The sequence below is a fragment of the Dendrobates tinctorius genome, unplaced genomic scaffold (assembly GCF_039654945.1).
Source record: "Dendrobates tinctorius isolate UK_male_01 unplaced genomic scaffold, ASM3965494v1 ptg000256l, whole genome shotgun sequence".
Lineage (NCBI taxonomy): Eukaryota > Metazoa > Chordata > Amphibia > Anura > Dendrobatidae > Dendrobates > Dendrobates tinctorius.
In genome coordinates, this window is record NW_027361923.1 from 2105246 (window position 1) to 2130000 (window position 24755).

The 24755-nt window shown below is 48.5% G+C and overlaps 1 protein-coding gene across 2 annotated transcripts in view; it reads left to right on the forward strand.

Annotated features, from left to right (window-relative positions):
* Window positions 1-24755, forward strand: part of DYNC2H1 (dynein cytoplasmic 2 heavy chain 1) — a 537791-nt gene that overhangs the window by 47738 nt on the left and 465298 nt on the right. For both annotated transcript variants that reach the window (XM_073558365.1, XM_073558366.1), the window contains exons 14-20: window positions 867-1028; window positions 5201-5299; window positions 5734-5873; window positions 5957-6185; window positions 6461-6588; window positions 8502-8617; window positions 14179-14306. In XM_073558365.1, coding sequence (XP_073414466.1) covers window positions 867-1028; window positions 5201-5299; window positions 5734-5873; window positions 5957-6185; window positions 6461-6588; window positions 8502-8617; window positions 14179-14306 — 1002 coding nt within the window. The remainder of the gene's footprint in view (window positions 1-866; window positions 1029-5200; window positions 5300-5733; window positions 5874-5956; window positions 6186-6460; window positions 6589-8501; window positions 8618-14178; window positions 14307-24755) is intronic.

Below are 24755 nucleotides of genomic sequence, written 5' to 3' on the forward strand. Positions count from 1 at the left end.
CCTTCAATGTACAGAACATGTCAGCTGGATATTAAACAGACCTGATAAAGGGGTTGTGTCTACTTCTTAAATGGGTAAAGTTGCAAATTGCGTGTAAAAACAATAAAAAATTCTCTCTGTTCTCAAGGACAGAAGGATTTTTTATATTGTTTATTGCTCATTGCCTAGGTTCCCGACCACCTTTTCAGTGTATCAGCAGTGATTGGCTTCCTAGGTAAGGAGCGCAGCGCTTACAAGCTCCATTGTGCTGCTCTGCAGGTGGCTGGATTGCCGACTCCTGATAGCTTCAATGCTCTTGTGCTCCTCTGATGCTGTAGAGGAAAAGCTGCCTCTGCTTGAGACATTGGTGAGCGCCAACTAATTCCCCTAAACAATGCCACTGGCCTAACCAGTCAGCTATCATGGATTCCCCCCCCATGGCAAGCAGGAAGCCAGAAGTCAGGGGAGTGGGGTGCTCCTGAAAACACATCGTGAGGCATCCTCTTTAAATGCGGAGACAGGCCTCTGTAACTGGTTGTGTCATCTGGGACATTCATGGCATCTCCTGTCCATATGCCATGCATTTCCTAGATGGGAACAAACCCTTTAAGCAGGCCGAACAATTACCAAGATGTCTACTGATGGCTGTCTTCTCCATAAATATTCCTACTCTGCCAAATGTGCATTAATACTTCAATGGTGGAATAAGTGGCTTCCAGACATCTCTGGCAGCCGGCAGGACAAAGGTTTGGGGGATAGTCAGGTGCCCTGTGAACATTGGTGTTGGCGATATCCTCGGACTTTAATCTGTATGGCCGGCTTTATAATATGTGTATGGGTGTTCCTCACGTAATATTTTTTAATACCGATGTTTTATCCTTTGTCAGAGTTCTAGGACGAGCTCTGGTGAACCTGGCCAAAAAACGAATATCACATGGGACAATCCTAGAGAACTTCAGAGTTATATTGAGAAGCTACAAAGCGCAGCAGACCAACTTTCTACTGAAAATCGAAAACTGAGGAAGAAGCATACAGACTTCAGTCAGAAGGTAAATTGTTGTGTGATCAGTCATTGAAATCTAGTCCACAGGACCAGCCCTGAGAAGACTAATGTGTGCATGTTTAGGGTCCTCATAGGGATGTCCTGAGTAGAGTCGTGACATTTTCAATTAATACAGGACTGTCACAATGTAGGACGTACAGTATCAAAAACAAAGAGTTTTACGTGTTACTAATGAAATTGAGACAATATCAAACCCTTTATTTTAAAGAGGTTGCCCACTATTTTAATATTGATGACCTTACAATGTGATTGTTCACCAGTATCGGATCTATGGGGTCAAACACCCAACACCTCCACTGAACTGTCAGAGGTGGATGGATGCGAACCGTGAACAGAGCTGAACAGCACAGCTCCATTTATTGTTTATTGGCCGCTCTCGAGTACAGCAGATTAGATCTTTTTGGAGTGAATAGCAGCTGATTTGCAGTAGCTAGGAGCAGCCACTAAACAGTGTATAGAACCATGATGTTCCAGTTCTGTTCAGTATTTACATCCCACTGCTTTAAGCGGTAATACAAGCTGATTAGTGGAAATGACTGGTGTTGGCCCCACCAATCTCATATTAATGAAATATCCTAAGGATAGGTCATCAATACTGAGGTATTGGACAACCCCTTTAAGTGGCCTTTTTATCTGATCTAATATCTGGGGTGGGTGCTGAGGTAAGAAGAGGCTGCTCACACTGCTGCCCACACTATCTGATCTAATATTAGAGACACCAGGAATGCTCGGGTAAGAAAAAGCTGCCCACATTGCTGTCTACCCTATCTGACCGAATATTGGAGATACCAGGGGGTGATGGGGTAACAAAAGGCTGCTCACACTGCTGTCCACACTATCTGATCTAATAATGGGGAGACTACGAATGCTGAGGTAAGAAGAGGCTTCTCATACTGCTGTCCATCTGAGCTTAATGTGGACGAAAAGAGGGATTGATACAGCTTCCAGATTGTTTTGCAAAAAATTTATTAGATAGGAGAAGATGCAATAAAATATGTACAAAAATCAGTAAAAGGACAGCTCTGACAAAGCACGCCATGTGCATTTAAAATGGGTTGCTGCTATTCTTTTTATAGATTTTTTTTTTTTTTTTGTACATATTTTTTGCGCCTTCTCCTATGTAATACATTTTTTGCTAAAATTTCTGGAAGATGGATCAACCCCTCTTTTCGTCCACATGTGATTTATATTTTGTCCTATGGATCTCGTGCCTCCAGCCGCCTAGGGCGTGAGTGAGCTGGTATTTCTTTTTCATCTGATCTAATGCTGTAGATACCAGGAGTGCTGGGACCAGAAGAGGCTGCTCACGTGGTGTCCACCCTTTCTGATCTAATACTTCAGCACCCCTGATATCTCCAGTAAGGAGAAGCTGCTTATATTACTGTCCACCCTATCTGATCTATTACTGAAGACACCTGTGTGAGCAGCCTCTTCTTACCTCAGCACCACTTGTATCTTAAGTATTACCGTATTTTTCAGACTATAAGACGCACCGGACCATAAGGCTCACTCCAAATTTTCAGTAGGGGAAAAAAAAAAAGTTAATGTGTCAAATTGGGATCCGTCTTACAGTCCAAATTCAGCTTACCCGGGGGTGGGGGGGTTCAGCAGCGCTGTTGGAGCATGGTCATAGGGGGTGTTCAGTGGTCCGGCGATAGGACTCCCATCCCAGGCTGGTGCGGCAGGTGCGGTGGCCTCCGGGAAATTCCATCCCAGGTTGGTGCGACTTGTGCGGTAGGTTCGGCAGTGGTGCTCGGGGCTCCGCCGGCATCTTGTGAAAGCCCGGAGGCCCCCCATATCCATTGCTGTGATGGGTTAGCCTCCGGGAAAATGGCCGCCGGGGCGGCGCATGCTCAGATTGAGATCTTGGCACGAGACAGATAGACAGGGTGGACACAAGTGTGGGCAGCCTCTTCTCACCTCAGCACCACTGGTATCTCTAGTATTAGATCAGAAAGACAGGGTGGACAGCAGTGTGAGCAGCCTCTTCTTACCTCAGCACCCCTGGTATCTCTATTAGATCATATAGACAGGGTGGATAGCAGTGTGAGCAGCCATATCTTTCTACACATGAAGGGAGGGTGTGGAGCTGTGCTGTTAACATTTCAGAGCAGGTTTCTGTTAGTGTAAGCAACTGTTTTAATGTGCTATACTTTAGTTTTTTTTGTTTTTTTTTGTTTTTTTTTTTAAATAGTGAAATGCAGCCAGGAGATAAGTGTAATTGAAAGGGAACAACCAGGCCTGTTTTTTTTCCCACTTTGCTCTTCTACTGCCATAATTTTATTTTAGGTTTTATATACTTATTGTATAATTATTATAAATTTAACTTAGAGCAAAAAATGCTGAAAAAAGCAGATTTGCTGCAGTTTCTATAATTATATTTTTAACAGAAAAAATACAGGATTTTTGGTTCCTTGCCTTAAAATCTGTTTCTCTGAACCTTCATTGGGGGACACAGGAACAATGGGTGTATGCTGCTGCCACAAGGAGGCTGACACTATGCACATAAAAAAAGTTAACTCCTCCTCTGCAGTATACACCCCACCGACTGGCACTAAGTTCCTGTGTCCCCCAACACAGGACTTGTGCCCGGAACAGCTGTGGGTGGAATTACAATCCACCTGCGACTATTAACCTGTTAAATGCCGCTGTCAAACGCTAACAGCGGCATTTAACATGCGCTTCCGGCAATTGCTTCGGAAATCCGCCCATCGGTGACCCCTTGTCATGTGATTGCGGGTAACCGATGGGTTGTCATGACAACCCAGAAGTCTCCTGGAGACCTCTATGTTTGTCACTGCCCGGTGGTCGGCTCTCATAGCAAGTGAGTAATTCTGCTACATCGAGGCGATCTGATCAATGGTTGTATGTAGCAGAGCCGATCGGGTTATGGCAGCTTCTAGTCTCCCATGGAGACTATTGAAGCATGCCAAAAGTAATCAAAAAAAGAAAAGTTTTACAAAATATTAAAAAATACAAAAAACAAACATACACATATTTGGTATCGCCACGTTGAGAATTGGCCAATCTATCTTCACTGCTGGGGACCACTTTCCTTTCTTTGCTATCAATGAAAAAAAGGATTAACCTGATTGCTAAACGACATAGCGAGAAAAAAAGTCAAAACGCCAGAATTACTGTATGTTTTTTGGTCTCCACAACATTGCATTAAAATGCAATAACGGGCAATCAAAAGATCGTATCTGCACCAAAATGGTATCGTTAAAAGCGTCAGCTCGGCACGCAAAAAATAAGCTCTCACCCAACCCGAGATCACAAAAAGTGGAGACGCTACGGGTCTCGGAAAATGGCGCTATTTTGTTTGTTTTTTTTTAACAAAGTTTGGAATTTTTTTTCACCACTTACATAAAAAAAGAACCTAGACATGTTTGATGTCTGTGACCTTGTAATGACCTGGAGAATCATAATGGCCGGTCAGTTTTAGCATTTAGTGAACATAGTAAAAAAAGCCAAACAAAAAACAAGTGTGGGATTGCCCTTTTTTTTTTTTTTGCAATTTCACCGCACCTTGAATTTTCTTCCCGTTTTCCAGCACTATATGTTAAAACCAATGGTGTCGTTCAAAAGTACAACTCGTCCTGCTAAAAAAACAAGCCCTCACATGGCCATACTGATGGAAAAATAAAAAAGTTATGGCTCTGGGAAGAAGGGGAGCAAAAAACGAAAACACAAAACTGAAAATACCTCTGGTCATGAAGGGGTTAAGAATATATGTGTACTTTGAATGATTTAATTTATTTATTTTAAAACTTTTTTCTTTTTTTAACATGTATTTTACTTTTATTAGATTTTTTCTCTATACCATGTAGCTAATAGTGAATTGCTGGGTATATCTAACAATAGGATGCATGGCCAGACAGTCCTGTGTTTCTTCAGAGGAGCCTGGCCTGCCTGCCCCTTCTAGTAATCGTGACTTCTGATGCTCTGAATGTCCATGTTCAGCATTGATTGGGTTAAACGGTGAAGATCTGAGTCTCCGCTGAGCCCCACTGTAGGGTACCTGCACTGGGGGCAAGCATTGTCCTCGTTCTTTTTCTTCATTATGGCATTATTCAGCTCCTGCCGTGACAGACGAAATTTATACTTTGCCATTGTGTGTAAATGTGACTCTTGATTCTAATAAAGCCATTTTCACAGGTCGTTGCTCTCATGAGCGTCGATTTGCTTCGTCAACAACAGCGATGGAAAGACGGACTTCTGGAAATGCGCAGTGTGGTCTCCAGTCTCGAATATCAGGTATTCTTTCTCCTGGTAGAGTTTCCTGGACGTGGCCCTTACATTATTTATATGGTCCCACGGTCAGAGATAATGGGGGTGGATTGACTAGAATTATTGAATAATCTCCCCAGTTGTCTCCTCTAGTGTTAGTGGTGATATTGTTATGGCGGTTAAAGCAGATCCCCGGCTTCACCGCAATGACTCTCAGTTCGCTCATTGTATAGCAGTTAGTGACGGTGGTGTCTCCCATTGGTGCATCTTTTCCGGGGTTCACATGTATACAGTATACAGCTGGTATCTGCATGTATCAGCAGCGGCTGAGGCACGCTCTGATCACTAGCGCCTAACTTGGTTGCTGGTGCTTCATAGGAGGACATCAATTTAATTATATTCTGCAATACAGTAATTTCTAGGTGAAGAATTTGTGTATTTAGTTGTCTTTTTAATTTTAGGGAATGCGATCGAGTGACATGAAGGCTTGGTGCCAGCACTGGGATCATCAGCTGTACAAGGCTCTAGAACATCAGTATCAGATGGGCCTGGAGGCTCTTAATGAAAATCTCCCTGAAATCAGCATTGATCTCACCTTTAAGTAAGTGACATTTTGGGTGCTGGCTTAGGGGCTGCATTAGATAAATCCCATATTTCTTTTTTGCCTACGGTGATCTCTTACAGGCAGGGAAGGTTACAGTTTAAACCTCCCTATGAAGAAATCCGTGCCAAGTATTACCGGGATATGAAAAGGTTCATCTCTATTCCGAACCATTTCAGGGGTCTGAGCGAGCCGGGCGCAGAGACAATCTTTTCTGCGATGCCTGAGAGGAATGCAAATGGCTTCATCACCGTGTTCAGTAAAGCAGAGGATTTGTTCAGAAGGTTATCTGCCGTCATGGATCGATTCAAGGTGCGCGCTGCATTTCAATGGGCTTTATGTGGTATTTAAGGCTGTAACATAGCACAGTCCATGGATCAGCACATTACCTGAGCTGCTGGCCATTTATGTTGTAGATCGCTTTTTGCTTAAAAAAAAAAAAAAAATATGGCAACGGTTAAATTGTTGTGTCCTCGTGAATAATTGCTTAGCTCTAGTTGAGGGTGATATTTCTTTTCTATTTGCTAGCACACATGCATGAAGTGTAAAATGAGTATTTTTGCATCAACTTTCATATTTCTCTTCAGGAGTGGGTAGTGCTTGGTCAAGTAGATGTGGATGCGTTGATTGAGAAAAATTTACACGATGTACACGACTGGGAGAAAAACTTTAAAGCACTTAAAGTCAAGGGAAAAGATGTGGAGCGCCTGCCGAGGTATTTTTTCTTTTTTTGCTAAACAAGGTAATGATTTAATACAGTATTTATCCCCTATAATCTGTACCTCAGTAAAATAATAACACTTAGCAATATCGCTGTAACATCACTGGTTTTGTGACTTAGCAGCGATATTGCTAGCGATATCGCTACATGTGATACTGACCTCCGACCGGCTCCCCCGCTGCTCATCGCTGGTCGCGCAAGAAGGCCCTGGATCATTTCTTGTCGGGCTCTTCCTGCTGGGCTTCCTGTGGCGCCGACGAGCGACGCGTGGACGCGGGCGGAGGACGTCAGGATCGCCGCGTCTGATAGGTAAGTAGCGACTCCCGACCCCTGCGATGTCGCTGGTGAGATCTGCCTGTGTGGCAGCTCACTAGCGACCACTTAGCGATGCACCAGCGATCCACCAGCGATCCATATCGTTGTCGGGATCGCTGATGCATCGCTAAGTCTAACGGTACCCTTATACTCACATCTGCTGCCGGTGCTGTTCCAGCGATGTCGACACAGGCTCTCCCGGGTATTGCATGACATTGTTATGTCACATGATCCCTGCGGCCAGTCAGCGGCCACTTCACTCTCCCCGCCTTCGGACTAATCACATGCAAGTGGCGGAAGTGAGAGCTGCTACACACTGATTGGACAGCATCAAAGATGGGAACGACTACACAACCCCAGAAGAAACTCTTGCGAAACGCCCTGTTGGACCACGAGCATACTTGATGTCAGAAAGAAAGGAGGGCATATCTCTGCAATAAAATGACAATAGGACAAACGGAAAACAGCGGCACGTTCAGGGGAACACGGGGATTTTGTCAAGTTAAAGGGAATCTGTCCCCTATTTTTTGGACTATCAGTTGCCGGCACCGCCATCAGGGGCTTATCTACAGCATTCTGTAATACTTACAAAACCTACAAAAGACAAAACTTTGACACATAAGGTTTTTATTCACACAGACGTCAACTTTGACACATAAGGTTTTTAATATTAGTTAGTGTAGGACCGCCCCGACCACAGAGTCACCTTGTCGATGGTGGGACGGCTTTTATGCTGTGTTTCATCAAATACAGTATTACTAAGAACTCTGTATGATTTAAATGCACTTTTGCTTTTTACTTATTTAATTACAGCAGGGTTTTTTCATTTTGTCTTTTGTAGGTTTTGTATGCTTTTTGGCCATGTGAACATGCATTTATGTGCTGCATGGGTACCAACTCAAACCAAGCTCAATTTTTGTGTTTTTTCTTAGCATTCTGTAATGCTGTAGATAAGCCCTCGATGTAACCTGAAAGATGAGAAAAACAAGTTATATTATACTCACCCAGGGGCAGTCGGGGTCCGATGGGTGTCGCGGTCCGGGTCCGGCGCCTCCCATCTTGTAGCGATAATGTCCTCTTCTTTGCTTCCCGTCGCTGCTTCGGGGCAGAGCAGAGTCCTGCAGTGCGCCGGCGCCAAGAGAGGTCCTCAACAGGGCAGAGCAGTGCGCCTGCGCAGGAGCCGCGATGGGAAGCAATGAAGAGGACGTCACCGTTAGAAAAAATAGGTGACAGATTCCCTTTAATAAACTTTTTATGGGCATGTGACTGGTCCTTTTTAAGGACCGAATTGTCACATGTACAGGTATCTTCTTTCCTAAATGATTACATTTTGAAGTGCCTGTGTGTTCTTCAATCCTTTTTTTGCGGGGAGTTTTAGTATTATAGATGGTAAAAAAAGGGCAGCAGGCTGTCCTAAGCTGATTGGCCACTGTATTTATTGGCAGGGACATGGGGGTGTGAAACCTCTGAGATAGCCTCTCTGAACTGCTTTAGAATGTAATCTAAGGGGGTGGTCTCGTAGAGTTGGCCTTTTAGTGATGTTTCGGTGTTTGATGGATTATTACAGGTTTCTTTTCCTCATTGTTTTCTAGTGTCGTAAAGATTGACTGTTTGACCATTAACTGCTGTCCGGTCAAGGACGTCATTGATGATCTCATTCAGAAGCTGTTTGATTCTCTGCTAATATCGCTGAAGAAGTCTATTCAAGGTAAGTGAAAAAGGCAAAATATATTAAAGGGAACTTGGCTGCTGATTCATGCTGCACATTTGCAGTGGGGTCTGTATTTCTCTGAAACACGGTGCGGAAGTTTTCTCTGAAATGCTTGAGACTCTGGATCACGCTGCTCCTGGTTGCGCAGTCGTAATTGACTGACAAGTTCCCTTTAACCCCTTACTGACATATGGCGTACTGACGCGTCACATTCCTACTCTCTGACGTGCGAGCCTGCTTCTTTCCCGGCAGATGATGGCTGTGATAATCAGCCATCATCTGCCTCTAACAGCCGCCCGCAAGCGTTAACATGTTAAATATCAATCTCTGACCATAGCATTTAAAATGCACCAGCATCCAGTGCGCCCATGACGTGATCACGGGGTGTCGATGGGTTGCCATGATGGCTAGGGGAATGCTGAAGACCCCTGTGTTTATTATCACCGTACGTCTGTGAATACTAGCTCATGGCTGGCGTTCATAGGAGACCATGGTTATGTATAGTACAAGCGATCAGATGATCACAGCTTCAAGTCCCTTAAAGGGACCATTATATATATATATATATATATATATATATATATATAAAGTTCACTTCACCCACCATTTTCCCCAATTAGAAAAAGTAAAAATTGAAAGTGCAAGAAAACCCCAAAAAATAGAAAATCGCCCCTGTTGGGAAGGGGTTATAATATGGAAAGGTACATCTGTGCTTTTATGTTAGGAAAGAGAAGTGTGTGTGTGTGTGTGTGTGTGTGTGTGTGTGTGTGTGTGTGTCTCTACATGGCTTTTCATAGGAAAACAACGACAAGACTCTGTTGGGCAAAAAAGCACAAGATTGAAGCAATGGTAAACCGCTTGGTCAGATGACTCCAGATTTCTGTTGCACTGTGCAGACAGGTGGGCCAGACCTTGCCCCCAGCAGCATGACCCCCTTCTTGTGAGGTGTGGAGCGATATCTCAACACCTTGTGGAATCTATGCTACGACGAACTGCTGCGGTGTTGAAGACTAAAATATATTTAATACTTTACAAAATGGGTAAACAGAGATTGGTGTGCATATGCATCCATTTAGAGGTTCAAATAATTGCAGAGATCGTGACGACCAGGTGCATTACCTGACTGTTCACATATATTGATTCTTATGGGGATGTCTTGGCTGATGTGTTCCTACTCACCATCTTAAAGGATCTGATTCCTAGAATCTTTGTTAATTAGCTTCCAATAGGTGGCGATAGAGTTCCAGTCCTCTTCCTCTTTGGAGAGACAATTTGCCTATTTATTTTCCCAGAGGAGCATGCATGGCTTATAAGTCTCCTCACTGTGACATGCCGGGCCTGGCTTGTCACTCTTCAGAAGGAGAAAAGTTACCCCCTTAGACCTTAATTAGCAGAATGAAGGAATGGAACTAAACTGCAGTACCAGGATAAGCTACAGTTCTGGGTAAACATTTCAGGGTGCTGCACTACAGCTGGGGTCCCTCTGTTCTAATTGGTGGTGTACTGAAACGGACCTTGCTAATTGGTGGGGTCCTGGGATGGGCCGTGGCTAGTGATGAGCGAACATGTTGGGATAAGGTGTTATCCGCCATGCTTGGGTGCTGACAGAGTGTCTTCGGTGTGCTCGAAAACTTTGTTCGAGTCCCCACGCCTGCATATTTCCCAGCTGTCAGAAAACCGCAACACACAGGGATTGGCTAACAAAGAGGTAATAATAATAATAAATTTTATTTCTATAGCACCGACATATTCCGCAGCATTTCAGAGGGGACTTCTACAGACAATAGACATTACAGCATAACAATAATCACATAGATTATAACAGATACCAAGAGGAATGAGGGCCCTGCTCGCAAACTTACAGTCTATGAGGAAAGAGGTAGACACGAAAGGTGGGTGGTAACAGTTGCCCTGATTGTATGGACCAGCCATAATGTTAAGTGTGTAACAGTACAGACACAGAGGGCTAATAGACGCATAAAGCATGTGGGAACATGATGCGGGGAACCTGGTTAAGGTAAAACATTTGGCTGTGCCACACAGGGATAGATTAGGTTAATATGTTGAGGCGGTAGGCCAGTCTGAATAAATGCGTTTTCAGGGCACGCTTAAAATTGTGGGGATTGGGGACTAATCGTATTGACCTGGGAAGTGCAATGCCAAAGAATTGGCACAGCACATGTATAGTCTTAGAGACGGGAGAGGGAGGTTCTGATTATTGAGGATGCTAACCTCAGGTCATCAGCTGAACGGAAGGCGCGGGTAGGGTGGTAGACTGAAACAAGGGAGGAGATTTAGGGTGGTGCTGAGTGCTTTGTGGGTGAGGGTAATAAATTTGTACTGGATACTGGAGTGGATGGGTAGCCAGTGTAATGACTGGCACAAGGTAGAGGCATCGGTGTAACGATTGGTGAGGAATATGATCCTGGCTGCAGCATTCAAGACAGATTGGAGGGGGGAGAGTTTGGTAAGAGGGAGACCGATTAGAAGAGAGTTACAATAGTCGAGACGAGAATGAATAAGAGAAACAGAGTTTTTGCGGAATCAAAAGTAAGAAAAGGTCGAATTCTAGAAATGTTTTTGAGGTGCAGATGACAAGATCGAGCCAGTGATCGAATGTGGGGGGCAAAGGAAAGCTAAGAGTCAAGCATGACCCCAAGACAGCGGGCATGTTGCTGGGGAGTAATAGTGGAACCACACACGGAAATGGCAATGTCGGGTATAGGTACATTAGTAGAGGAAGGAAACACAAGGAGTTCAGTCTTTGACAGGTTCAGTTTCAGATATAGTGAGGACATGATGTTAGACACAGCATTTAGACCAGGCGTCTCAAAGTCAATTTACCTGGGGGCCGCTGGAGGTAGAATCTGGGTGAGGCTGGGCCGCACCAGATTTTCCACAAGAAAAGCTCTTACAAAAGCATTTGTGCTCAACAAAGAAATATTGCACTTCCCTCTTTTCCTGAAATTGTCTGTGCTCATCACCAACCTTTCTTTTCACTGCAGGCTTTGAAAAAGACATGTTTGGGGATGTGTAATAGAAAATTCCACTTGGTGTCACGGTTTCAGTGTTAGCCGATGCGTCTTTTCCGCTTTTTTTTCTGTCCCGCTGAGCAGCAATTTCCACGGCCGCCTCCGCTACTGAGCCCAGGGTAATGGCGCAAGTTCGCAATAAGGCCGGCTGATGTCCCGCCTCCGAGTGCAATATACAGCACCACCCCACCGCTCATTCTGAACCCGGCACACCTGAGTCTGTAGCGCGGTCCGGTCCCTGGTTGGCTGCTCCTGCTGTATGTGTTGTGAGTGTGACTCATACGCCTTGCCTGCTTACAGCAAGCTGCTGTGACTGTCCAGCCATCATCATACTCATCTCCTCCTGCTGCAGCTCCGATGGTCCAGCGCCGAAATCTTCTTTCTGTATGAGCGCGCGGTCACACATCATGTGGTACCGCTCATTAAGCTCATGAATATGGGCGCCACGCCTATGAGAGTGGAGTGGCGTCCATATTCATGACCTTAATGAGCGGTACTACGTGTGACTGGGATTTCACATGCGAGACTCGGCCGTGTTTATCGCATGTGTGATCACGGCCGAGGTGAGGGCCGCAAACTATTGTCCCGATGGCCCATGAGGTGAGGGCCGCAAACTATTGTCCCGAGGGCCGCAGTTGGCCCGCGGCCTGCGAGTCTGAGACCCCTGGTTTAGACAATCGCTGGAGTTTTCTAGAAAGGCAGGCGTGATGTCAGGAGAAGAAGCGTATAATTGGGTGTCATCAGCATAGAGATGGTACTGGAAACCAAATCTACTGATTGTTTGACCAATAGGAGTAGTGTACAAAGAGAAGAGGAGGGGGCCTAGAACCGATCCTTGAGGAACCCCAATAGTAAGGGGAAGGAGGAACCGGCAAAAGATACAGTAAAGGAGCGGTCAGAGAGATAGGAGGAGAACCAGGCGAGAACGGTGTCCTTGAGGCCAATGGAATGGAGCATAGTGAGGAGGAGCTGACGATCCACAGTGTCGAATGCTGCAGAGAGATCCAAGAGAATTAGTATGGAGTAATGACCATTTGATTTAGCTGTTAGTAGATCATTAGAGACTTTAGTGAGGGCAGTTTCAGTGGAGTGTAAAGAGCGGAAACCGGATTGGAGAGGGTCGAGAAGAGAGTTATCAAAGAGATAGCGGATAAGACGGGAGTGGACCAGGCGTTCCAGGAGTTTAGAGATGAAGGGAAGATTAGAGACAGGTCTATAGTTAGCGGCACAGTTTTGGTCGAGGGATGGTTTTTTAATTAGTGGATGTATGATGGCATGCTTAAATGAGGAAGGAAAGATACCAGAAGAGAGAGAGAGGTTACATATTTTAGTTAGGTGAGTGGTGACAGCAGGGGAAAGGGACTGGAGGAGATGTGACGGAAATGGGTTACTGGTGCAAGTGGTTGGGCGAGAAGATGCAAGGAGCCTGCTTACTTCTTCTTCTGTGACTGGTTCAAAATCAGAGAGTGAGCTAGATGCAGTGGGGGAGGGAGGACAGTGCATGGTATGAGGTGATTGGGAGATAATTTCCTGTAGGATATGGTCAATTTTTTCTTTGAAGTATATGGCCTGATTGTCAGCTCGAAGCTCCGTGGTTGGAGCCTGTACTCTTGGGTTGAGTAGAGAATGAAAAGTGTCGTTTCGGGTTATTGGACAGTGAGGTTATGAGGGTGTTGAAATAGGTTTGTTTTGAGAGGTGAAGGGCAGTGTTGTATGTGCTAAGCATAAACTTATAATGGTTTAATTCTTCGTGTAGGTTGGATTTTCTCCACAGACGTTCGACACACCTGGAGCACCGCTGCAGGAAACGTGTTTGCAGGGTGTGCCAGGGTTGTCGCCGTCTGTGTTGTGGTGTTCTGTGTATAGGAGGTGCAAATTCATCCAGGGTACTTTGAAGTGTTTAATTGTATTGCTTCAATGCAGAATCAGGACATGAGAGGGAGGAGGTAGGGGCCAATGAAGACTGCAAGTTCTTCATAAGATTCTGGGTGTTAATGGCCTGTATGTTTCTATAAGTATGGACAGTGGGGGTGACCTGAGCGGCCTGGCAGTTCTTGATAGAGAATGAAAAAAAGTTGTGGTCAGAGAGCGGGAGAGGGGAGTTTGCAAAATCATCCACTGCACAAAGCCGAGAGAAGACCAAGTCGAGGGAGTTTCCGTTTTCATGCATTGGAGAATTAATTAGTAAGCTGCGAAAGGCCAAACGAGGAGGTTAGAGATAAAAGGTGAGTAGCAGATGGGGAGAGGGAAAAAGCAATGGGGATGTTGAATCGCCCAAGATGAGGGTAGGGATGTCACAGGAGAGAAAATGTGGAAGCCAAGTGGCAAAATGATCCAGGAACTGATGGGAGGGGCCGGGAGGTAACCCATGCATGTGTTGCGTCTGTCGAAAAACCGATAGACATGCAACCGCTAGTTTTGACAATGGCCACTATTGCACCTCCGTGTGCTAAATGTGATATTTATTTTGCAGCTCTTTGATATTTGATGTCAGTGGATGCCTTTCCTTGCCCATGTCTTTTCCAGCTCACCTACACGAGATCGATACCTTCGTGTCAGACGGGATGGAGGTATTGTCCAGTCGGCCTCAGAGCGTCGGGGAGATTGGAGAAGCCAATATGAAGCATGGAGAACTGAAGCTGAAAAAACCGGAGGTACGATCACGCTCCATTATTTTCAGACATGAGTGTCACATCTAAGACGGCTTACAGATGAGTATGTTTGGAAAGGGGATTGTTCACCCCCGGTTCCGCTCAGGGGTTTAGGACAGTTTTCACAAATTTTACTATGTGCAAATCAGAAGAATTAAAACAACAAAAAAAAATATTGAATCCTTTTTCCTTACATAGTTTTGAAAGTAGATACTTGACATATCCCACCCAGTACAATCGTGGGCACCTTCATTTAATTTCTGATTAAAGGGAATCTGTCACCTATTTTTTCGCATATAAGATGAGGCCACCAACATCAGGGGCTGATCTACAGCATTCTGTAATGCTGTAGATAAGCCCCCGATGTAACCTGAGAGATAAGAAAAACAAGTTATATTATACTCACCCGGGGGGGGGGGGCGGTCCGGTCCGGGTCCGATGGGTGACGCGGTCCGGGTCCAGCGCCTCCCATCTTCTAGCGATGACGTCCTCTTCTTTACTTTCCATCGCGGCTCTGGCGCAGGCGTACTGCTCTGCCCTGTTGAGGGCAGAGCAGAATACTGCAGTGCGCAGGCGCCAGACCTCTCTGACCTTTCCCGGCGCCTGCGCACTGCAGTACTCTGCTCTTCCCTCAACAGGGCAGAGCAGTGCGCCGGAGCCGCGATGGGAAGCAAAGAAGAGGACGTCATCTCTAGAAGATGGGAGGCGCCGGACCCGGACCACGACACCCATCGGACCTGGACCGGACCGCCCCCATGTGAGTACAATATAACTCATTTTTCTTATCTTTCAGGTTTTATCGGGGGCTTATCTACAGCATTACAGAATGCTGTAGATAAGCCCCTGATGGCGGTGGCCGCATCTTGTATGCGAAAAAACAGGTGACAGATTCCCATTAAAGAAGTTGTCTCATCTTGTTAAATAGGTAAAATTGCAAAGTGGTTGTAAAAACTAGTAACTTTGAAATTTACTTCTTAACTATCCTTTTCGTTATCAAGAATAGTGTTGTTTTTTTTTGTTTTTTTTTTTAATTCTGCAGTCTGTGATGCACAACACTTTCAAGAAATAACGTATTTTGCAAATTATAAGACGCACCCCAAATTTAGGTATATAGGAAATTTTAATGGTAGTTACCTGTGGCACTCCCAAATTTGGAAGACAAAAAGTGCGTCTTGTAATCCAAAATATACAGTACATGTGTTGTAGATGAAAAATATGCAGCAAATTACACTGCATATGTCAAATCTATGAATATGTATTTTTCTCCTTCGCCTCATTGGGGGACACAGGTACTGTGGGTGTATGCTACGGTACCTGTGGGTGTATGCTACTGCCGCCAGGAGGCTGACACTAAGTGGATGAAAAAAGGTTAGCTCCTCCTCCGTAGTATACACCCTCGCCTCGACTGCAGGCGGAATCTGTTCTTGCTTAGTGTCCTAGGAGGCACACACGTCTGGTCTTTTTTTCCAGACTTGTTTATTTTTTTTTATTTTTTTTTCCTTCCTTTTTACTTTTCATGAAGATGAGACAGGGGCAACGGACCCTATTGAATGGGTCCGATTTCCCCAAACCAACAACGAGCGAGCACGTGCGACTGTTGCCTCCACGTATCCTCTCCCGCGATGTGGGACACGTCTGGTCTTTACTCTGTCGCCTCATTGGGGGACGCAGAACCATGGGTGTTATGCTGCTGTCCACTAGGAGGCGACACTATGCATAATCTGAAAAAGATTAACTATGGCTCCTCCTCTGCAGTATACACCCCTGGACAGCGTCAGCCTTCTCCAGTTTTTGCTTAGTGTTGCAAGGAGGCACACCTTTTTTTCCTTCCGTTTTTTCCTTTTTTGTCCGCAGTACAGATGAAGAAAAGTGGGTCTCCAGCGAGACTCCCGGCAATGCTCCTTCCTTGGCCCCCTTTTTTAGGGGTGCCCAGTTGAAGTGGAGACGGCTATTCCACATGTCGCTCCTTCCCCAGTCCCTCGGGTACTGGTTCGAAGTTGAGACCCCCCTCCTTCCCCAACCCCTTTGGGGTCTGGGTTGAGGTTGAGGCGAGGATGAAGACCCCCTGATGGTGACAGAGGCACCCTCCCTAATCCCCCTCAGGGGGCATTAGGTTGACACACCTCAGATAGGGTCGGTGAATAAGTAGCACTCCAGGGACCCAGACCAGCTGTGGGATCCTGCTGGGGCCGGGGGACGGTGCAGGCAGACATGGCATAGCAGAGACAGGCCTTTCTGCGCCCCTGTCTCTGCGGCGGCTCGATTGCGCTTCAGAGGGACCCTAACAGGAACCGCTACCCCTGCTGTAACCACCGCTAGCCAGTCGTCCATTCCGGGGGGTCTGGTGCAGATCCGACCCCCTCCCAGACTACCGCGCCGCCCTGGAGCCCTCCTGTGCATCAGACCTCTACTTGAGAACGCGGCTTCAGCCAAGCCCTCCGCCGCCGCCTTTTCTCCGCCCCCCCCCGGCCCGCCCCCCGGATGACTAAAATGACACTCTATAGTGTCATAGAAGGGGCGGATCGAGGCAGAAAGGGCGCGTTTCTACATAGCCCAGCGCGCCCTTTTCAGCTCTCCGCCCCCTCCTTCCTCTCTTTAGCGTCCCGGTGGCCATTTTTTGGCTGCAGAACACCTGACAACGGACGCCTCCAGCAAGAGGGAGAACCACAGCAGTCTCCGGGGGGCACAGAACTGTGATTTGTCGGCGCTGGACCGAGGGGCACACTGGTGGGGTAAGATCACAGCTGGGTTCTCTTTACTCAGGTGTGAATCCATACTACCTATAAGGCTCTCTGTGGGTTCCCTCTGCGTAGCCACCCATGTAGGATCTCTGATAGCCAGCCTCTGTGCACTATACCGGGCTCAAGAAAGAGAACCAGGCAGGAATGTTTCTATGCATTCTGCACAGCCTGCAAAACCACGCTCCCCAGTGGCAGCACGTATCCGCACTGCCGGGATTGTATCCAGAACAATGGGTCAGAATCCCAGGGAGTCCCTACCAACGCTTCAGGGTCGGATACCACGCCGGAATTGGCTACTCAGATGTCGCAGTCTATGACACAGTCCATAGATAACCTAACCGCTACATTGCTGCAAGCTCTGCAGGGTCGTGTCCCGGCTATGAACGCTACCCAGCAAACGGACAGCTTGTCTCAGGAACATGCTGTTTCCGACACTCACAGACGAAAGCTGACCCACAGGTCGCCATCACCTGAGTCGTCCTATAGCACACGGTCATCCCCCCCCCAGGGAGAGACACCATCATTCCAGGTCTCCTAGGCAGTCCCCTATCAGAGACAGACAATGCAGTTCATCACAGAGATCCCCTAGCACAGAAGACCACCGCCCCAGATCACCCACCAGGGAACACCTTAGCGATGCACAGGATAGGGAAGGCATCTGTGACTCCGACTCAGACAACGAAACGGAGAGGTCTGCAGTACTTTGTCCCCCTAGCAATACAGCGCTAGTTGAGGACATAATCTCTGCCATCCATCGGGTGCTGGAAATTTCAGATCCAGCCCCGGAAGCCCCAGAACATAAGATTTGCTCCGAAAGTGTTCTGAAACTGCCTAAGGTCTTCCTTAATCACGATGAGTTTCAAACGATACTTACTAAGCAGTTTTCGCAGCCTGAGAAAAAATTTGCCAATCGCAAATATTTGGAAGCGAAGTACCCCTTTTCAAAGAAGGACACCAAACAGTGGACAGACCCACCCGAAGTGGACCCCCCGGTATCTAGACTAGCGGCACAGACCCTACTCTCATTACCAGATAGCTCAACCCTCAGGGACGCAGCAGACCGGCAAGTAGAACGCATGGCTCGTTCCATTTTCTAAGCGGCAGGGGCCTCCCTGGCCCCTGCGTTCGCTTCAGTTTGGGCGGCCAAGGCCATCCTGTCTTGGGCCAAAAAACTGTAGGAGGGTCTTCAAGCTTCAAATACCGGGCTCTCGGACCAAGCGGTTCAAATAGCAGTGGTAGCAGACTACATGCTTCATGCAGCCCTAGACTCAGCAAGAGGTCTAGCGGGGATAGCGGCAAACGCCATTACGATTCGGCGTATCCTCTGGCTGCGAGAATGGAAAGCGGATGCGGCCTCAAAGAAGTCCCTCACGCATCTTCCGTACCTTAGTGGAAGGCTTTTCGGCGAAAAGTTGGACACAATGAAATCCAATGCCACTGGGGGTAAGAGTACCTCTCTCCCTCAACTGAAACCTAAACGCACGTTTAAACGGAGAAACCAAACACTATTCCGATCCTTTCGGATCTCTTCGGGCTGGTCCGTCTCGCGCCCAGCGCAAAATCGTAACCGCTCTCCATGCAGAGACAACCCACAGACGGCGCAGAGAACGGACAGGACTTGGCAGTCGAAAGCAGGCCAAGCGAAACCCAAGGAAGTAAAACCTCAGAACTTCACTTCATCGTGACTCACGAACTCCGGAAGACACCCCACCAGTAGGCGGGCGACTTCTACTCTTTCAGCAAGTCTGGCTGCCTATTACAGAAGACAGGTGGGTCAGGGAAATAGTGTCTTCCGGATACAAGATAGAGTTCACTTCCACTCCACCGAACCGGTTCTTCCTCTCTATTCCACCAACACAATCAGACAAGGCTCGTGCCTTCCACAAAGCGGTCTCCTCTCTCCTTCAAGCAGGAGTCATGGTACCGGTTCCCGCGAACGAAAGATTCCGAGGGTTCTACTCCAATCTATTTGTAGTTCCCAAGAAAGGAGGCAGCGTCCGGCCCATACTAGACCTGAAACAGCTCAACAAATATGTATGGGTCCGTCATTTCCGCGTGGAGTCCCTCCGGTCCATCATAACATCCATGGAGCAGGGAGAATACCTTGCCTCCATAGACATACAGGACGCATATCTGCACATACCAATTGCTCCCGCCCATCAACGGTTTCTCAGAATCGCGATCAACCAAAACCACTATCAGTTTGTCGCTCTCCCGTTCGGACTCGCCACGGCTCCAAGAACGTTAACCAAGGTCATGGCAGCCACCATGGACGTTCTACACTCCAGAGGCATTCTAGTCATTCCGTACCTGGACGACCTTCTCATCAAGTCTTCCACCTTCAAGGATTGCGAGGCCAGTGTTTCAATCACAATATACACACCTAATTGTCTGGGATGGTTAGTCAACCTACAAAAATCATCGACCACCCCGAGTCAGACCCTAACCTTCCTGGGGATGTTATTCGACACCTCCTGGGGTCTGGTGCTCCTTCCCAAGGACAAGACACTGGCCCTCCGTCTTGGAGTTCGCCTACTCATCCGCAATCCTCCCCGATCTCTCCGGTTTGCCATGAGAGTCCTCGGCAGGATGGCAGCAGCAATGGAGGCAGTGCCATTTGCCCAGTTTCACCTCCGGCCCCTTCAACTAGCCATCCTCAGATCTTGGGACAGGAACCCCTTCTCCCTCGACAGGGAGTTCCGGTTGACATCGTCAACCAGGAGGTCCCTACATTGGTGGCTCAAGCCAACTTCGCTGGCAAGAGGAAAACCCTTTCTCTCAGGTCAATGGAAGGTCCTGACCACCGATGCAAGCCTGACAGGTTGGGGTGTGGTGCACCTACATCACAGGTAACAAGGCAAGTGGTCACCAATGGAAGTGACCTTGCCCATCAATATCCTGGAAATCCGGGCCATCTTCCTGGCACTGAGAACCTTTCATCACTTGCTTGCAGCCTCCCACATACAGTCGGACAATGCCACGGCGGTGGCATTGTCCGACTGTATGTGGGAGGCTGCAAGCAAGTGATGAAAGGACCACCGATGCAAGCCTGACAGGTTGGGGTGTGGTGCACCTACATCACAGGTAACAAGGCAAGTGGTCACCAATGGAAGTGACCTTGCCCATCAATATCCTGGAAATCCGGGCCATCTTCCTGGCACTGAGAACCTTTCATCACTTGCTTGCAGCCTCCCACATACAGTCGGACAATGCCACGGCGGTGGCATATGTGAATCACCAAGGCGGGACCCGCAGCGCCCAGGCGATGAGAGAAGTGGCACATATCCTCCACTGGGCGGGAGACACAAGGTCGGTACTCTCTGCGGTCCACATTCCGGGTGTGGAAAACTGGTAAGCCGACTTCCTCAGCAGGCAAGGAATGGACTCGGGGGAGTGGTCTCTCCACCCCGAAATTTTTCACCAGATCTGTCAACGCTGGGGAACCCCGGATGTGGACCTAATGGCATCCCATCTCAATGCCAATGTCTCCAATTTCATGGCCAGGACACACGACCCGCGGTCGCTCGGAGCGGATGCCCTGGTCCAGGACTGGACCCAGTTCCAGCTCCTGTACATTTTTCCACCCCTCCCCCTGATCTCCAGAGTCGTGAGGAAGGTCAAACAAGAGGGAGTTCCAACCATCCTCATTGCGCCGGACTGGCCCAGACGTACATGGTACGCCGACATCGTACAGCAGACGCCCCCTGGCGGCTCCCCGACCGTCACGACCTTCTGTCACAAGGTCCATTCTACCATCAGAATTCAGGGGCTCTCAATTTGACGGCATGGCCCTTGAAACCTGGATTCTAACCCAGGCAGGGTTCTTACAGGATGTCATTGCGACCATGATCAGGGCAAGGAAGCCAGCCTCCGCCAAGATTTAATATCATACCTGGAGAGCTTTCTTTTCCTGGTGCGAATCTCACGGACAGGTCCCACTCCCTTATTCCCTCCCGAAGGTACTAGGTTTCCTTCAATCGGGCCTAGACGCCAAGCTATCCCTAGGCTCGCTTAAGAGTCAGGTGTCAGCGCTTTCAGTCCTTTTTCAAAGGCGCATTGCTACCAAACCGCAAGTAAGGACTTTTCTCCAGGGAGTTTCCCAATTGGTTCCCTCCTACAGACGTCCACTGGAAACGTGGGACCTCAACCTGGTCCTGACAGCATTGCAGGCACCACCCTTCGAACCCCTTAAAGAAGTCCCACTCTGCATTCTGTCACAGAAGGTGGTTTTTCTAGTGGCAATCACCTCGCTATGCAGAGTGTCTGAATTGTCAGCACTTTCCTAGCTTTTCACCAGGACAAGGTGGTTCTACGTACTGTACCATCCTTCCTCCTGAAGGTTGTGTCCACCTTTCACCTCAATGAGGAAATCTCACTGCCATCCCTTTGTCCGGTTCATAGAGTGGAGAAGGCTCTGCATACGCTTGACCTCGTCAGAGCATTGCGGATTTACGTGTCCAGGACTGCACCCTTCCGGAAGTCTGATTCCCTCTTCATTCTTCCGGAAGGTGGTCGCTAGGGCCTGCCGGCTTCCAAGGCTACCCTTGCCAGGTGGATCAAGTCCACCATACATGAGGCCTACCGACTCAACAGTTCCCCTCTTCCGGCCGGTATCATGGCACACTCTACGCGGGCAGTAGGGGCCTCCTGGGCCATTCGGCACCAGGCTTCGGCACAAGTGTGTAAGGCGGCCACTTGGACTAGCCTACACACGTTTACGAAACACTACAGTGTTCATACCCAGTCCTCAGCGGATGCGAACCTGGGTAGACGGGTTCTGCAGGTGGCAGTGCCCCAAGTTTAGGGACCTGCTAGCACAATATTCGTCCATTGCTTCCCACCCAGGGACTGCTTTGGGGCGTCCCATGGTTCTGTGTTCCCCGATGAGGCGACAGAGTAAAGGAGATTTTTGTGTACTCACCGTAAAATCTCTTTCTCTTAGCCTCTAATTGGGGGACACAGCTCCCACCCTGTTGCCCTTACGGGCTGTTGTTATGGTTGAGTTCTCATATTCTTCTTTGAGCTTGTACATAGTAGCCTTCTTACAGGCATGGTTATGTTGTTTTTCCTGTTACGTTCCTCCTAATGCTTTTGCACAAATTGGAGAAGCCTGACGCCGTCCTCCTACTGCAGAGGAGGAGCCATAGTTAATCTTTTTCAGATTATGCATAGTGTCGCCTCCTAGTGGACAGCAGCATAACACCCATGGTTCTGTGTCCCCCCAATTAGAGGCTAAGTGAAAGAGATTTGATGGTGAGTGCACAATAATCTCCTTTTTTTCCCAGACTTTTTTTGTCTTTACATTCCATGAAGATGAGACAGGGGCAACGGACCCTCTTGAAACGGTCCGATTTCCCCAAATCAACAACGGGCGAGCACGTGCGAGTGTCGCCTCCACGTATCCTTTCCCGCAACATGATGCCGGACTTGCCTTGACGACCCTAAGGTGTCGAAACCCTAGGCTGTACAGAGGCCTACGAATAGTCCGTTCGGCCCCACTGCACTACCAAGGCTAGACTGCGGTGCTGCAAGGCGGCGGACGGTCCCTCTCCTCATCCCTTGGAGGGAAAGATGGAGCTAGGGTGCCTGCACCGTCCTTGATTTGGATGCAGCCCCCCGTCCCCCTCCAACCTGAGGATCGGCTGGAGCTCCAGAGGTGAGGCCCTGAAGGAGGTGGGCTGGGAGGGCTCCTGAAACCCCCAGGGTCGGAATTCCCCTGGGCAGCAGCAGTGGTCGGGCGCCAGCATGCTCTCCCACAGCGGTAGCACTCGGCAGAGCTTATCCTGACTAGGCCTCGGTTTCTTGGTGGTCCCGTTCCCGTGTCCGGGCGGGTGCCGTAAAATTTAGTCCCCGGCTTCGAATGGTACTAGGCCGCGGGCGGAAGTCTTGCCCCCGTGATGCGCGTACTTCCGGCGGACCCGCCCCTTTAGTCCCCGACTTCAGCCAGCGCTAGGCCTCGAGCAGAAGCTCGGTCCATAGGACGTCACCGGCGGCGCCTTCTCTCCCTGCAGGGCCGCCCACACCCCGAGGCGCACCTTTTGGAAAAGCGTGCAATGGGTCGTCAGGCTGGACGCCTAAAGGAGATCCAGGACTGGGCACAGGACTGGGGTAAGTGCTACCCCTGAAGGAGAAAGGCACCCTCTGTTTTTTTGCCAGAGGCTAAGCAGTGGAACCCTGCAGGCATATCACCTAGCAGGGTCACCATGCCCAGAGCAGCTAAGAAGTACACATTTTCTGTATGCTGCATGCACCTCCTGTCGGTCTGCCTTCCCACAGAAAAAATCTGTGAAATCTGCGAGTCCGAAGTGCCCAGGAGCCCTCCCCTGCGACCGCCCGGAATGGGCTCTACCTCTGTCGCAGTCTACGGCATTACGAGAGCAATCGAGTCCCTTCAAGCCCCAGGTAGGGGCAGGGATAGTGGCTCTCCTGTCTTACAGGGGTCCTCCACCTCACAGGAGCCTCTGGCCTGCAGGGGCCGCTCTCTCACTAGGCAGATGCGGGGGAATCGAACCCACACAGCGTCTCCTGGTCCGTCCGGTGCCTCGGCATCCGTGAGCTCTGCCTCTTGCTCGCCCTCGCCAGTAGTCGATAACGAGAATTTGGATTACGACTCGGACGAGCCCTTGACTTAGTTACTCTGAATTAACAGGAAACAGTGAACAGCCTTATCGAAGCTGTCAACCAGGCCCTGGGGTTTGACAAATAGATCCACCCTGGCCTTAGGGCACAGGGTGTCATTTAAGCGGGTCAAGCAGCCTCATAGAGTAATTGCCGCTCACCCAGAGTGGACAAAATAGAGAAAACGCTTGACGTTTGAGGTGGGTGGAATCCCTGGCGGTAGATCCACCCGTGGGGCGCTTGGCCTCTAAAGCCCTGTTGTCCATACCTAACGGTTCCTCTATTAAAGATCCCACCGACTGTCCTATGGTGGGCCTGGCTCGATCAGTATTTGAGGCATTGGGTTCAGCACTTTCTCCCTCGTTCGCTGCAACTTGGGTAGTTAAGGCCATGGGCTCTTGGTCTAAATCATTATACAGAGTCTTGCAGGGTATGGACCTACCTGCGGAGATAGCAGATATTGCTAATCAGGAGGACTTGGCGTGCAGATTTAACCTCCAAGAAGTCCCTAACTTCTTTACCTTATCAGAGTGGTGCCACACCGGCCTTTCTAGGCTGTGCGTGGCTACATTCGCCTATTTGGTGAAAGGTTGGACCAGCTTATTTCTGACCCCAGAGGGGGCAGAAACAGTTTTCTCCCTCAATAAAGGGTTAAACAGCTTTTTCGTCACCTGCTTCGGACACGGTTTCGGTCCTTTCGCAACCCCAGGGGAGCTTCAGCAACCTACTCCGCCGTTGCAGGTTGCCTCAACCAGGACAGAGATCTTCAAGTCTCATATAGTGCCAACCTATTGGGGAGAATGCGATCCCAACAACCCCAGATCAAGGGGACCTAGATCCCAAGGATCTTCGGCCTATGGCGCTAGGCAAGTGCCGGGCAACACCAGCAGGGTAGGTGGTCGCCTACTCTGGCCTCGCCATGTCTAGCCCTCCGTCGTGCACGACACATGGGTAAGGGAGCTGGTATCCCCAGGGTTCAAGTTACACTTTGTCAAACAGCCCCCATCGATTTGCTCTCATCGATTCCAGATACTTTGCCAGCCAGTCCCTCATACCTTTCGTCTTTTTCATCGTCCTCTAACAGGCCGCCCGT